The following is a 15,908-nucleotide window of genomic DNA, read 5'->3' on the forward strand; positions in this document are numbered from 1 at the left end:
AACAAAGACTTCATTGCTGCAAGTGGGGGAAACAATAAACCTCCCCCTTCCCCTCTTCTTTTCTCGTCGGTCTCTTCAGCACTGGTGGTGGTTTTGCACGGTGGTGTCCTTCAATATAACCCCCCCCCCAATGAATTAAAACACGTCTCACGACCGGATCAAGAAAATGTGGGGCGTTACCCCCACACCCCCTATACGCCTCATGGCTTGGTGCTAAGCACAGGGGAATACTTTACCTTTACCTTTTTACCTTGTCCAAATAATAAACATGTTTCTTATCACGGTGATATCTTTTAATACCGCGGAGATTCTTTTGTCATCAAACAACAAACAACCGTGTCCTCTTTGTAATGATCCTGCGAGGTCATCACAATTATTTAGTTTCTGAGTGTTATTATTCTATGTTAATAACTAACTCTGTCAACGTTATTTATATTAACCATTCATTGTAAATGGTAATAATGAGGTCAGGTGCTTTGTGTTAGCATATTATGCTGAGTTGTTATGTTAATCAGTCCCTGCGTGGTCGCAAAGAATATGTATTATTTATCTGATAATTGTATATTAACGTTTAGCACACGTTTAATATTATATGTATTCATCGTTTGTGCCTTGTGCATGCAGTTCAATTGACTGCCGTAGAGATGGCCTTGCCTGCTCTAGCATGGTTCCACGCAGTTCGCGTGAACGGCGCTACTTGAACCGGGGCTATATAACCAGCCGCGGAGCAGATTTTCTTCAGTTGGCTTTCAGGCCGGCTCACGATAAGATCTCTCTTACCAAGTGACCCGGAAGAAAGGAGCACTCCGCTCTTGCGAGAGGCCAAGCTTCTTAAAGAACGAAGGAAGGAAGGTGCACTCCGCTCTTGCGAGAGGCCAAGCACCCGAGAAAAGCCGCACTCCGCCTTCCAGCGAGAGAGGTTGAACTCTGCCTTTGGTAAGAGAACCCACTCCACTTTCGAGTGAGATACCCACTCCGCTTATTGGCGAGAGAGAAAAACTCCACTTTAGAGTGAGAGGACCCGCTCCGCTTGTTGCGAGAGGTTTCCTCCCCCCATCAACCTGCGGCACCCCGCCAGGGTAGTGTGGCGTGGGGTTTCTAGGCAACCGCCCAGAAGGTAAATTACAGGTCAGTGGAATACTTCGGTCATCGTGAGGGTGACCCTAATAGATGCCCCTTTGTTCCCCGAAAGCCAACAGTTCCCTGTAAAAGCCTGCAGCTATAGAAGTCGGCGCTAGCAAAGGACTGCACTTCCTGACGTTTGTTGGAGCTAAGGATACGAACCCAGAGGACAGCAGCAGCAGTGTATCTGTTCCCAGTTTACGGCAGTTTGCAGAAGCCATTCTCCCCCATTGTGTGGCAATATATTGGCCAAGTGAGTGTAATATACTACACGGGCGTGTGCTAAACTTACAACGTTTATAGTTGCATAAGTGTATCCAGCTACGTTCATTAAACTTTCTCTAACGTTGGACTGTGTCCTTATTCCCGAACCCTGAGTGAAATAGAGTCTCATGCCACCGCTGGAGAAAAGGTTAGCATAATGGGTAAAACTTTGCAGAGCGTATGGTGCTACTGATTGGTCGTGGCCAAGTTAGTAGACTTGCATCCAGCTGACGTGCTCGTGTAGGTGTAGTAGGCACCCTTTCTCGAGCAGGACGTTGCATCTTCCTAAACTTAAACCGCAAATCATTCAACACCCGTGAAACAGTTCGTACGCACACTGACGGCAAGTCACCTTATGCCCTGTTTTACTTTGATCATGTTGTCGTAAGGAGCATTATGCATTTAAAACAACTTGCTTGATTTGAAGAGCTTTTCCCTTCGGATGAAGCCCAAAATAACACTCAGGTAAAACCACGCGGTGAACAGGAGACCTATATTCAGCCATTCTCGCTGCTGTATACCACCATTATTAATCAATCACATAACAATAAACATAGGGTTAAAATATTGGGATGTGCAACACTGGTATCACGGATTCCACGTGCTCTGCAACATATTCAGTCTTGCTCAACTCGTTCTTGATCTTCAGCGAAATACAAAATCCAGTTGGCGAATCTGCGGATCCTAGTTTGTCTGCACAGTGATTGCAACCAATCAAGTACATACCTGCTAATGGATGTATTATTTGTCTGTATTTTACAAATTAAATAACTGTTTTCTTGCAAGTATGCAGTTGTGTCGGAATAGAACCCGTCTCAGTGGAACTATATTCTGCGTGCACGTTTGGATCTACATATGCGAAAACCTGCTGGAAGGTTGACTTGATGCTTGGCTTAGACCACTCTTTATGGCAGCAGTTCCCAAAGTGTGCGACAAAGCACCCTGGAGCAGCTTAAAGGGGCACCACGAAATGTTCCGATATTTTCACTGAAATGACACTTACTTGTTAGTCAGTGATATAGTTGTTTCAAATATGTACTTATTTAGTCCTTTTTACATATAAAATGTTTCTGAATTTCAAGTATGTGTTTATTTTTAACTTAAGGCAAGCAACCGAACCACACTAACTGAGCTTTGCATGTGTGAGAGCGACCTACATTATGACTTGGGCACCGCGGAAAGATCTTGAAACACTAAGGGTGCCGTGAAACGAAATAGTTTGGGAACCTCTGCTTTATGGTGTTGCATTCTAATATATATCTGTTAACTTAACAGATATATTTTGCCCATGCTACTTCTGCAAACTAAGTTTGTTCTACATTGTTGAGAATATTGAAACAAAAATAAAAGGCCAGAATGCTTTTACATAAACTTTCACCAGCCAGAGAGCTGGTTGGAGAAAAATGGGAAATGGGTTTTCATTCACCGGTCCTGGCCAATAGAAAAACATTTAATCTTCATAACTTCTCGAGTTTTTGGAGTGATTTTATGAAATGCCTTTGATTTTTTTTGTTTGGTTTATTTTACTTTGCTTTCTGCCACTTTTGGCTAATCTAAATGATGATTGATGATATTGATGAAGGGACACTCGCAAACAACACCCATGCACATGCCGAGATTCGAACACAGGACCCCTGGTGTCATGGTGTGCTGTGCTAACCACTCCACCATGAAGTTAACTTTTCCAGGTCAAAGCAAAACCTGTAATATCGATGGGTGAATTGCAGGAAAAAAAAATAACATATTGAAAAACAACAATAAGAGGTCATATATAGTACAAATACTATACCTATTCCGATTATTAGAAGAAAAACTGCTGCCAAGACCATTTTCCAATTCTCTCGTATCTTCGGATGATGCCAACATGATTTGGATGGGTCAAACATACCTGTATAGAAGCCACCATCTTGAATTAATGAGTCGCTATCCTTTGAAGTTGTCTGAAATAAAAAGAAGGTGTAAAATCACTCCTTTGGCATACTACAGCAATCTTCTTGATGATATACACTGTTACTTTTTTGGCAATAACAAAAATTGTGCTGGGATTAAGAAAAAAGGAAAAGATTGTATTGTGTTAGGATTGTAAAGAAAATTGAGATGCTTACAAATAAAAAATATGATACAAGATGGCTACTCTACAACCAAGATAAAAATCAAGTGAAGTATAATTTCAGTTTATCAAGGAATTTTTTCAAAAATTCAAGACCAGGAATAACAACAATTTCATAATAATTAATTGGTACTTACTATTCATATTTGCACTTGTGCAAATTACTCACTTTTGGAAACAATAAGTATTTTTAAAAAATATAAAAATCATTTACTTACGTAATGTGAGTTTATAGAAGAGACGTTTTGGGGGGTCATACTGCCCTTTTCTTCAGGCTTATTCTTGGTATGTATCAGTACTCCATGCTGCGTCAATTACATCGAACAAGGATTGGATTGATTTGTTGTTTTAAGTCCACTTTATTCACAGTAAGGCTAATCGGGACTGGACCTACAGTTTAAAGTGGGATCCGAACCACTATGTGCCTCCACCGGGAATCGAACCCGGGACCCCTTGATTACAAGGCGACGACACTACCACCATCGGGGAGGCCTACACCGAACAAGGAATAAGGTAAAAGGATTCACTTGGTAAAAAATAGTTAAAAATTTGCACATGCCTATATAAAGCTTTTGGTTTTGTATTTCTTCCCTCATGTAAAACCCTCGGAAACATATGAAGTTAAAACACAAAACTGTAAAAATCCACTTTACTCAAACATCCGTGTTGATCCCCGATGGTTTCCAGTGGAATGCAGGAAGTTCCTCGTGGCTATTCCCCTCTATACGTTGTTCCTCTCCTCCCTGAATTATGCTTACGTCATGTCTAGTTCGAAATCTTTTGTTTCCTGGGCTGTGCGGTTTACTTCCGGCGTGACATGAAATCCTATTTTGTTATTTCTACTGTTATCCCACCTTTTAAACATCTTTATCCACATTTCATCTAGGTTCCCGACATCTCTATTCAATTTCTTATTCCTTTCCATGCATATACAGGGTGGTCGGAAATTCCCCTTACAAACTCCTAGGGCTAGTAGAGGGGACTGAGTAGACAATATTTGGAATAGGAACCCATATCCGGAAACGTACCATTTCCGTGCTACAACCATGACAATGTGTCGGATGTGCCTGTGTTGGTATGCAACCGGGTAGGCAGTATATGACGTCAGAAGATCACCTGAAGACCTAAAGTGTAATCATTTATTACAACCATGTCAAATGAGGTGTTACGTAAGGTACAGAAGTGAATGACGTGTGACTCAGTCTATAATACAAACAAATTTATTTGGTAACAATGGCAAGGGAACAAAAAAGAAACTTACTATTCATTGATCAACACCTGTGTCGACAGTGGAACGCAACAATTTGTAGCCGTCACGTGTCATCAGGTGATCTTCTGACGTCATGTACTGCCTACCAGGTTGCATACCAACACAGGCACATCCGACACATTGTCATGGTTGTAGCACGCAAACGGTACGTTTCCGGACATGGGTTCCTATTCCAAATATTGTCTACTCAGTCCCCTCTACTAGCCCTAGGAGTTTGTAAGGGGAATTTCCGAGCACCCTGTATTAGCGGCCTCATACACATTCCTATTTATTTGTTGATCTTCCTTTCTAATGACCTCCCTTTTCTTAATTTTATGTTATTTTTCTATGATGTGTTCAGATAAACCTGTTCTGGATATTTGACCCCTAATATCCTTATAGTGTTCATTTCACCTCACTTCCATGTTTCTTCCCGTTTGCCCAATATACTCCTTATCACAAACACATCATATTCAATATACACCCTTCTCTTCCTCCTCATTTTTATTTTCCTTTCCTTCTCTCTTGTATTCAGTGAAGTGTTTTTCGTTATTACGTGGAGCCCTCATACTACATCTTATGCCGTATTCCTTTACTAGACGAAATTTAGATAAAGATGTTTAAAAGGTGGGATAACAGTAGAAATAACAAAATAGGATTTCATGTCATGCTGGAAGTAAACTGCACAGCCCAGGAAACACAAGATTTCGAACTGGACATGACGTAAGCATAATGTGGGGAGGAGAGGAACAACGTAGGAGGGAATAGCCACGAGGAACTTCCTGCATTCAGCTGGAAACCATCGGGGATCAACACGGACGGTTGAGTAAAGTGGGATTTTATAGTTCCATGTTTTAACAATTACATGTTCCCGGGGGTTTTACATGAGGGAAGAAATAGAAAACCGAAAGCTTCATTTAGGCATGTGCAAGCTTTTAACTATGTTTTACCAAGTGAATCCTTTTACCCTATTCCATTCGACGTAATTGACGTGGCATGGAGTAATGATACATACCAAGAATAAGCCTGAAGAAGGGGGCAGTATGACCCCCGAAACGTCGGGAACGACTTGAGATGAGCGGACCCCTCTCCGATTTTCTTCATATTTGGCATACTCACTAATTGAGGCCTCCTAATCACGAATCTGAAGTTAAAATTTGTCGGAAACGTCTAGAAATTGCAAAATAAGCGAAGGAGTTAGTTTTCGGAATGGAAACTGTCGATTTTCGCGAAAGTTTTTGTTTCACAACCAAATATATTTATTCCTGATACTACCACGACACCAAATTTTAACTATGTTTGCTTAACCTAACCACATGCCAATGGTTCATGGGGCTAGCGTCAATGGTTCGAAATTTCTAGACGTGACCGACAATTTTTAACTTCAGATTCATGATTAGGAGGCCTCAATTAGTGAGTATTTCAAATATGAAGAAAATCGGAGAGGGGTCCGGTCATCTCAAGTCATACCAAACGTTGCTTCTATAAACTGAGTATACTCACATTATGCAAGTAAACGATTTTTATATTTTAAAAAAATACTTATTGGTACTTACATTTTATGCTACATATTTATGAACACTTCCTTGTACAACTTATTTATGGAAATGAAAACCCCACACACATTATGTGGTACAACAAATTACACACTGTTACTCTTTACTTAAGGAAACACATTTTTGAATAACTGTAATTAGAAAAACAAAGTTAATTTCTTCTCACAAAATCTGGAATTTTACCTAATCCTCCTGAAGGAATGTTCCTATTACATTATACAGTGTGTCCGGCTTAAAAGTACAATAAAAGAAAAAGCATTATGTGTAATATTTAACCAAGAGCACCTTAGGCCTTACATAGTCTGAAAGGTAATCTCAAAATGTTTGCAAAACGTCAGCACTAGTTGGATTACCTGGACCGTAAGTTTTCTGGATTGGGAGAGTTCTCCTTCTATCCCTTGGCCCCCTATCCCTTGGCCCCCTCTTGATTTTCTCTTTGGGGTTTTGTAAAGTCACAAGTGTACCAGACATGAGTTCGTGACCTTCCTGATCTACGACATTGCATTTGTGCTGCATTCCGAAATGTGACTCCAGTAATGCTGAAAACACATGGGCGGAGCATGAATACAGGTTGGACATCTGTAGGGCAATTAATGGTGCTCATACTGAGGTGTACAGGTATGCAAAAAACTTTTTGAGTTACTCTATAGGTAGAAGAAAACTCTATGGAAATAGCTTAATAAACTTATCAAATTCTCTTTTATTGTACTTTTAAGCCGGACAAACTGTATAACCATGACAACAATAAAATTACATGACACACTTTGAATATGTTGGATTAATACAAACACAAATCTAGAGACCATTGTCTGATCAACAGTATGTCCCCAGTCACCTTTATGTGGGATATGTGTATCTGCCAGAAGACGGCACAAATACTTGGCTGGGACACAAATATTCCAGAGGGTGTTTAAGGTTTTAATACCGCTGAATATTTCGCCAAACTTCCACACTCATTTTCAGTATGTCAAAATCGTTACACAATCAGAACCTGGACCAGATTGTTGAAGGTGTTAAAAAAATGTATACAGTAGACTCGCGATTATCCGAGCTAATTGGGACAGAGACTACCTCGGATAATACGGATATAATGTGCTAATAAGTCGTAAATGACGAAACAACACTTAAAACTGTAGAGTAATTATTTATTACTAGTACAACATAAATGAGATTACTTTTTCAAAAAGTCTTTCATAGTTTTTTGGACTAACCTTTTTCCTCTCTTCAACGCTGCAATGTAACACCAACGCTGTAGGGAGAGTAGATGTAACGAACACGTGCAGCACTGACGGTGACTTACTAGTAAACAAACAGGGAGTGCGTTATGAAGCGCAATGTTTTACAACCACTCCCTCGGTTAATCACGAGTCTATTGTATCTGTACAGGAAATAAGTGGAAATATTTAAGGAGCCAAAACGGTAACACTTTACTATACCTGAGACAGATTTCTTCAAATTTACAGGAGAAAGTACTTACGCAAATCATTTCCTGTAGCGTTGTTGATGTTCAGGAATGTAGTTTTGATCCATTTTAATGCGAATGCATGTGGTTTTCTATGTAAATCTATTTCCGACGCACTATTGCTGCTGCCGCCATTTGCTTTCTGCATGAGAGCACAATGTTCCATGTGTTTGATGACGTAAACACCGTAGTCAGTGTTTCAATCCACACAGTCTTTTCGCTATAATATGATGTGCCGTTGTCCATATATGCTAAATTGAATGAAGGGAGTGCTAATGGAACCTAACCCAACAGGCCTAACCTAACCTACTAGGCATACCTCGTCCCCATGATGGTTTGTGGGGCTATCGTGAATTTTTGGGCTAACGTCAATGGTTTTTGGGGCTAACGTCAATGGTTTAATAATTACTCTTTATGTCGAAAATTGAACTTTTTTCGTGAAAAAATATCGTGAAGTGTTTTTAATTTTTTTTTTAAATTTAGGTATTTTTCGGTGAACAAGGATACAACACTGCATGCACACTCCAAATCGACAAAACACTGGCACAACGTGCAATGAACAGGTAAGCTATCGCAATATTGTGTGGAAATAAGGAAGAACAGAAAGTACTCGTAAATGTAAGAAATATGCATTATTTTCGTTAGAAATTCATTATTTCACCTAAATAAATGTTCCCGAATGCAGAATAGTACGTTAGCAATGTAAAAAAGTGTGAAATAAATCATTGACAGGTGTCTCAGGTATAGTAAAGTAGTACCATTATTTTTTCATTCCACACACAAGTTTTCAGCAAGCAGCCATTCTTTTATTATCGTCATCTTGGATGTGACTACTATAGAGCAATCACAAGGAAAAGACTCTTGGGCCAAAATCCTTTGTGCACCTTCCCCTCCATTGGTTCAACTCTGGCCATAACAAAGCATGCTGCACTCTGCCATTCTCCTACATGTGGGAGTATTACGCACAGGAGTCACGGGTCTGCACTGACTCTTTTGCCTGTGGTTCCACTATAATCCCATCAATGGAGGGAGTATCTCACATAGACCATGAAGTGGTTTTGTGCTCGACAGCAGTTTCCTTGTGATGAACGGTTGCATGTTCTAACTGCTATAGTAATTAAGTTAGGAAGGTCAGGTTTATTGCTCTTATCATTACAATAACATTCCTCACTGTTTTCTGGAAATCTTCGAACATCTTGATACAGCTGATCATGTGGTAACATGTTTCAAGAATAATACCCCATCATGTGAAATTCTGTGGATGGCAACAGTAGTGCACATCCACGATGACAATAAAAGAATGATTGCTTGTTTGGAAACGAGTATCTGGAACAGACAAACCATTCTCCAATTTGCCGTATGCAAAAGAAATGTCTTTATACAAATGAGAAATGACACTTTATTGTAGTAGGTTGGGGTATTCGGAATACATTGCATTAGTGTTTCAACGTTTTCATTCCTCTACTTCATGTATATAGAACATTTTTCATGCAAAAATAACGCTTCAGAACGCGACGCCTCACGACCACGGATGCTCATGCAACCTACTTTCCAAAACACAATTTTTCTGGACCTACTACTACTTTGTGCAACTTGCGCAACTTCTACTTTACGTCCTTATCGCCTTTTGGTGGTAACCGATGGGAGTTAACAACACTGCAGGCTCGTCTTTGTGTCCGTGTTGTGAATGTGTGTGCTTTGCTCGTTGCGTTCTGCATCTTTGCGTTGTGGTGCATTGTGCATGTGTATGATCACAGATCAGAATGGCGTACGTCTGGTTGGATGGTTTCTGGAACAGGAAGCGCTTGGAAATTACTTTCGAGACTAGAGCCAGGTGTTTGACATGGTGCGAGATGATTCTGGAAGTAAATTATGGAGCTGTAGGAAGGTTTCGATGTCTAAAATCGGGCCATGGTACGGGATATGTTGTGAAAAGTAGTGCATCGTTCAAAACACTTTCTGTTCATGAAACCATTCACGATAGCCCCAAAAACCATGCACGGGTAGCTCCACAAACCATGCACAGGTTGCCCCACGAACCATTCACGGGGACGAGGTATACCTACGAGGTTATGTTCCATTAGCACTCATTTCACAGCTAAATATGTGCTTCATCATCGAAAAATTTCCTCAGTACGCTCAATTACGCATATCCGGACAACATCGGTTTTATCCATTTCCTCCTCCAGGTAATTTTTCCTCGCTTTGGGATTTACGTTGTTGAATTCCTTATAGCCTACAATAAGTTTTCCAACGATATATGACGCGTATTCCTTAGGAAAAGGACGTAAAGTAGAATCTTACCCTTGCGTCAAACTTGCTTCCACAATAATTTCCGATATTCCAAAATAAATCCTGTAAAACTTTCGAAAATCATTACACAATCGGAACCGTTACCATTCACCAATCTAAAGTAGGACTGCCCTTGCCCGTTGCCACAGCTTTGAATAAACCTACTTCAACATCTACTCAAGGTTACAAAACTATTTTTATCACCTTCACACACCTCTAACAGTTGTTCAGTATGACATAGATGGCATGTTTATAATTCAATTATGTTACTTAAAAAATATTAAACATCACTTCTTACATTAATAAATAGTTTTAAAGCCTTACATCATCCGTAACTTTCAACCTTGCAGGAGATGTAACAGGTCTCGAATTTCTAATAGGGTCTTCAATTCTTACAATAATGCTGTCTTCTGATATTACATTCCTGTTCTTTGGCTTCAAAGGTGAACGTTCCATTGTCGAGCCATACACTCTGATGGCATCGTCATTCTCTTCTTCAAATGCATCGTCAATTGTAAATCTTTTGCTTGGAGACGTTAATCTTCCTGCCATATTGGTACTTGTTACTGATAGTGACAGTGATAATAACAGGAATTTAATATTTCGCCGTTCCGGCTTCAAATGACAGTTTTCCATCGAATTTACATTTCTCAAGAAAAAAAAAATTATCTAAAGACACAGCACGTGTAAAATTAATAACATCTCCTAAGTCACTAAAATCTCCATTCAGATTGAAAATATTCTCTCCGACACGATTTTTTGCATTCGCGAGCGAACATACAATAAGTTCAGACCTTGGCAGCACTGACGTCGTCGTCTAGTCTTCAGTTCAAGACACTGTACTTCAGTCTTTTTCTCGAATTTCGATAGACTGAACGAGGAAAATGGCTGCATTTGCATCTAAAATTTATAATGCCTTGTTCAAGAGGACATCAACGTATGCGTTGACTGTTCTTGTTTCTGCATTTTTCTTTGAAAGGACGGTGGACTTGGGAGTGGACACAGCGTTTGAAAGATATAATGAGGGGGTGAGTGTTGTTGCAATCGCAAAGTAATTCTCGTTGTGCACATTTTAGGTTATTTGTAGTTCATTATTTATCCAACATTTACTTTCTTGATAGTAGGCTAGAACATAGTTTTATTAGAAATAACATAATTATATAATAGTGGCTGATATCACTTTGTAGCTACGCGGCCGACTCACTTTCTGTTGGGACATTTCAATGGTAGATCTCGCATAAAACGATACGCTGCTTCTCTTTCCTGATTGCTTATGTGCAAGATTTCGAGGATGTTATTTATTTTAATATAATAATGCATCACATTTTTACTCTAATTACATAGTTATTTGGGTAACAGTATGGTATAGGGAAAACACATTTCATTTTTTACATTCGTACTTACCTATTATGCATTGTGAAACATTGTTTGGTAAATATGCGATATCGCCCGGACGGATTTCTTCATATTTACAGGAGAAAGTACTAACTGAAATGAGTTTCTTTAGCATTCTGGACGTTCTTGGAGGTATTTTCTTTCACGGAAAGTAAAAACTTCGTAGTTTAATGCTGCCGAACAAGAATTAATCACTTTTTACGTAAGAAATTGGCATTGCCTGCCACATTATGCCGTTGTTTCCATTGTGTGCGTGCATATGGCGAGAGCGTTGAAAGTCAACGAGATCTCTGCAGTGTTTCTAAACGTGCCTTCTTTTTACGAAAATTTCTATTTTTAACTATGTTCGCCGCGCTTTCTTTTTCGATGAATTTAGGGGTGAAATGAGTGCTAATGGAACCTAACCTAACCTTGTGTGAATGTTTTTTGGGGCTAACGTCAATGGTTTGTGGGGCTACCCATGGATGGATTTTGGGGCTAACGTCAATGGTTTGTGGGGCTACTCGTGGATGGTTTTTGGGGCTAACGTGCATGGTTTGTGGAGGTAAACATGAAAAAAAAAAATCGAAATAGTACGTAATTTTCCGTCGAATGTTTGAAACACTGCTTGCGCACTGAAAATCGACAAAACACAAGCTGGCGCATCATGACGCGCGATGATCCATTACGAGTGCACGCCATATTGTCTATTACAGAAGCGGAACAAGTAAGACAAATAATCAATCGTAATATGAAAAGTTGACAGTATTTTATGGAAAAAGGCATAACTTCACCTTAAAGACTGTTCCGCAAGGCAAAATAGGTAAGTACCAGTGGTAAAATTAAGAAAATAAATAAGTGAAATTGTCCGGGCATTATCGCATATTTACCTATTGTTTAAGGTGGGATTTCGGTTCTTTCAAGAAAATAGATTCAATTTTCCACATATCGAGTAATTATTGTTCGTTCCTCTCACACACAATGTGGCGGAGAAATCTTAACTAGCGTTGTCGATGATCAGTGGGTTTGCAGTGTTGCAACCTTCTTCACCGAAAAATACCTACTTTCGTGTTACTCATTTTTTTTCCGGGTTCGAAAACCCCACAAACCATGCACGTGTAGCTCCACACACAATGCACGGATAGCCCCACAAACCAGTCATAAATAGCCCCACGAACCATACATGCATAATCCCACACACCATTCACGGATAGCCCCACAAACCATTCATAAATAGCCCCATGAACCATGCACGCAAGGTTAGGTTAGGTTCTGTTAGGCAAACATAGTTAAAATTGTCATGTTCTGGCAAAACAATGGCGAGTTTGGAAACATTGACAGGGGGTTACATCATAGAACGCATGGAACATTTGGTTCAGGTAGTCGAACGTAATGGAGTCAAGAGCGTTTGTGCATCAGAGAGACATTAATGTCTAAAAATACATGATTTACCGACCAAATAAGTTGAACGAAGGGAGAAAACACTTCCACGAGCTTTCAAAAGTCTACAGAAACTTAGTTCCGTAAGTAATTTCTCCTGTAAATTTGAAGAAATTTGTTTTCCCTACAGTTTAAAATGGGATCCGAACCATTGTGCTATGTCCCTCTACAGAGTATTGAACTCGGGAACCCTTGATTACAAGGTTTAAAATGGGATCCGAACCATTGTGCTATGTCCCTCTACAGAGTATTGAACTCGGGAACCCTTGATTACCACTCTACCATCAGGTAGGCCTGAGAGGTGTGGAGTTGCAACCCTTATGGTTCTGTTGTGTTTACTCTTCAATTTGTTTAATCTGAATTCTCATTGTCACAATCAAGCTAGAGAAGTTTCAGTAGGTAAAAGAATATTAAATGCAAAAATACGTAGGTGAATATTTTATATAGTTATTTTGGTCATGTTTTGTGCTAATAATAATATTACTTTTGAATTATAGTTATGACTTGCACAATGAGCATCCTGTGTAATGAACATACACACAGGCTGGAAAATGTCTGGCATAATGAACCTGCTCCTGCATTACAGTCCACATGTGAATATCATCACATGATTAACTCCTCAGCAGGCACACTTCTATATCTCACACAAGCAGGTGTACTTGGTACACAAGCAATGACCTGGCTATAATTCATGTAAAAAGAAAAGAAATAACAGTTCTTATAAATTCACTAAAAGAAAGACCAGGATATGTCTACTAGTCTGAAAAAGTCTGGGATTTACTTTTTCTAGGGGAAATTTACAGTGTTTCTGGAAAAAAATATTATTGTAATAAAAAGTAGGTGTTTAAACAAAAATAGGGGCAAGCAAGAAGTTTCAAATTTGTTGTAGGCACCGATTAGTATCAGCAGAGCCTGCATGGGTTGTCAGCAGCTTCTTTGGCATTTTGTTTCAGTTCTTTAAACTCCATTTGGTTAAACAAAGTGCATGAGCATTGTGATGGATAATTTGCTTGGTTATACGTATCTGTTCCCTCGTAAACTTGAAGGTGTGTGACCGGAATTCACCTAGTCGTAAATGTAAATGTATTTCACTTTATGAGGGGCATATTGAAAGAAATGAGCAACAATTTTTCATGAACCAAGTTTTGGTTTTATTAAAGAAAAACATACTAAATCATAAACTTTTCTTTACTTTTTAACAAAGTTTCCCCAACTTTCTGGAAGCTTGAAATTACCCTTATGGTAGAACTCAGTTCCAGCTGCTCGCAGACACTGATGCTCTGCTTTTTGTATGTCCTCTGTCATCTGGTAGTGTTGGCCTCGTAACTGTTCCTTCGCAAAACCGAACAGATGATAGTCGGAACATGCAATATTGGGACTGTAGGGAGGATGAGGCAGAAGTTCCCACCCCATTTTCCTTCCTGGTGAACTGTGCAACACAGCCTCGGGAGGCATGGGGACAAGTTTACCCATGCTGCTAACTCATTTATAGTCGGAAAACATAAACTCTTATACACTCAGGCCTTGCTGGGTGTTTGGCACTAAATACAAAAGGTAAGGCTCAGAAATCATAAACAGAACTATATAAATTGAATAGAATGATTAAGGTACGGCACGAGATTAAAAAGACAGAAACTATTACAAGGCATAGTGTGACTAAATAATAAATTACCTTACAAATTATCCATTTAACATTACTGTTCTTAATTTACTCGCTGCCCAAAAGATGGCGCAAAGTGCACGTTCTGTACATTTTCCTTCAGGATGCTAAACAGTTATACTACAAGCATATTTCAACACACTGAAATTCAATTACAAAGAGGCCAACAGATGGCACTAGTTTTACAATTGACTTGATTAACACGTTACACTGAACAGTATTATTTGCATTTACCAACACACTAGGAGCTTAAATTTAATTACACCTTAGTTGACTTTTGACTGAACGTATACTTCTTTAAAACTTCTGTTAAAATAAGAAAATGCCCCTACTATATTAATATATAATAATTAAAAACGGGTGATAAAGGAGCGGGGACAGGCATCGAACCCGGAAAGAGAGAGAGACCGAACAAAACAATACGGCTGGGGAGCCGGCATCAGGCCTGGGAAGAAGGGACCATTCATTTATTCTCTTTCCTTTTATATTTCTTAGGCTAACCTTTTATAGCCTAACCTTTCAATCATTTCTTGCACTGCACTGTGTCCTGTCTCAAGTATTGCTGCAATTGTATCCACAGTGACATGTCTGTCTGTCTTTAATGATGTCAACTTGTTCGTGGCCGACCGCTCAGAGGCTGATCTTTGATGCTCGTGTTTCCATCTTTAAAATGTTTTATGCATCTAACACTGCTAGCACCCATGCATACATCTCCATACGTATGCTTAAGTCTATTCTGAATTTCAGCAGCAGTAATTCCCTCTTTAACAAGGAATTCCATCCCAGCACATTGTCGAGATGAACTATCACTGTCAACCATTTTGAAACAACTGTCTGCACTCACGCGATTGAAGCTAATGATGTCGCACTACGGTGACACATTCAGTAAAGTCTGTATTTTGTGATGATTTACTTCGTTTGCGTGTATTGACGGAATCTGATTTTTTTAAAAATCGTTGCTCATTACTTTCAGTACGCCCCTTGTATTTTGGTGAAGGATGCACTTTTCCAAGGACGATACCATTCCTTTGGTTGGCACTTTTCTTTACTCTGCCACTGGAATCGGCTATTTTTCCTTGTGTTGAAAAACAAAAGGTTCATTTTGTTGTTCAATCTATTTTTTTCTTTTTTCCAGAAACTGTGGAAGCATATAAAAGACAAGTATGAACAGTGAAGAGACTTTGTTAAATATGTTAATGTTTAGAGAAATTGAATGTATTGAAGATTAAAATGGATTTCCAAAGTAGCAGTTCTTCGTAGCATCAAGTGAAGAAAAGACCCAAGACTTTAACTCTAGAAGGACACTTAATCTTCAGTGTAGGATCAATGGTTTGAAGTTAATAAATATTGTACAGTTTCCATTATGTGTTCTTTTTTAA

The 15,908-nt window shown here is 39.3% G+C and overlaps 2 protein-coding genes across 3 annotated transcripts in view; one reads left to right on the forward strand and one right to left on the reverse strand.

The window, feature by feature from the left end:
• LOC146002445 (uncharacterized) overlaps positions 1-11,036 on the reverse strand; it is a 25,555-nt gene extending 14,519 nt beyond the window's left edge. For both annotated transcript variants that reach the window (XR_014443709.1, XM_083140281.1), the window contains exons 1-2: positions 10,380-11,036; positions 3,176-3,326 (exon numbers count right to left, since the gene is read on the reverse strand). Coding sequence is in view for 1 of the 2 variants with exons in the window: in XM_083140281.1 (XP_082996407.1) it covers positions 3,176-3,326; positions 10,380-10,691 (463 nt within the window). In the remaining variant the exon portion in view is untranslated. The remainder of the gene's footprint in view (positions 1-3,175; positions 3,327-10,379) is intronic.
• On the forward strand, positions 10,836-15,890 carry ox (ubiquinol-cytochrome C reductase complex subunit oxen). Its single transcript, XM_083140282.1, has 2 exons — positions 10,836-11,083; positions 15,665-15,890. Exons 1-2 carry the CDS (start codon positions 10,940-10,942, stop codon positions 15,701-15,703), a joined length of 183 nt encoding a protein of 60 aa, XP_082996408.1. The 5' UTR covers positions 10,836-10,939; the 3' UTR covers positions 15,704-15,890.
• Positions 15,891-15,908: the final 18 nt, after the last annotated feature.

Source organism: Lepisma saccharinum, chromosome 18 (genome assembly GCF_977018435.1).
Source record: "Lepisma saccharinum chromosome 18, izLepSacc3.1, whole genome shotgun sequence".
Lineage (NCBI taxonomy): Eukaryota > Metazoa > Arthropoda > Insecta > Zygentoma > Lepismatidae > Lepisma > Lepisma saccharinum.

What these genes read in the sequence shown, in the direction of transcription:
- ox (XM_083140282.1), top strand. Translation starts at nt 10,940, where the DNA reads ATGGCTGCATTTGCATCTAAAATTTATAATGCCTTGTTCAAGAGGACA. An exon ending in TTGAAAGATATAATGAGGGG is followed by an intron (nt 11,084 to 15,664) that starts GTGAGTGTTGTT and finishes TCTTTTTTCCAG; the next exon opens with AAACTGTGGAAGCATATAAA.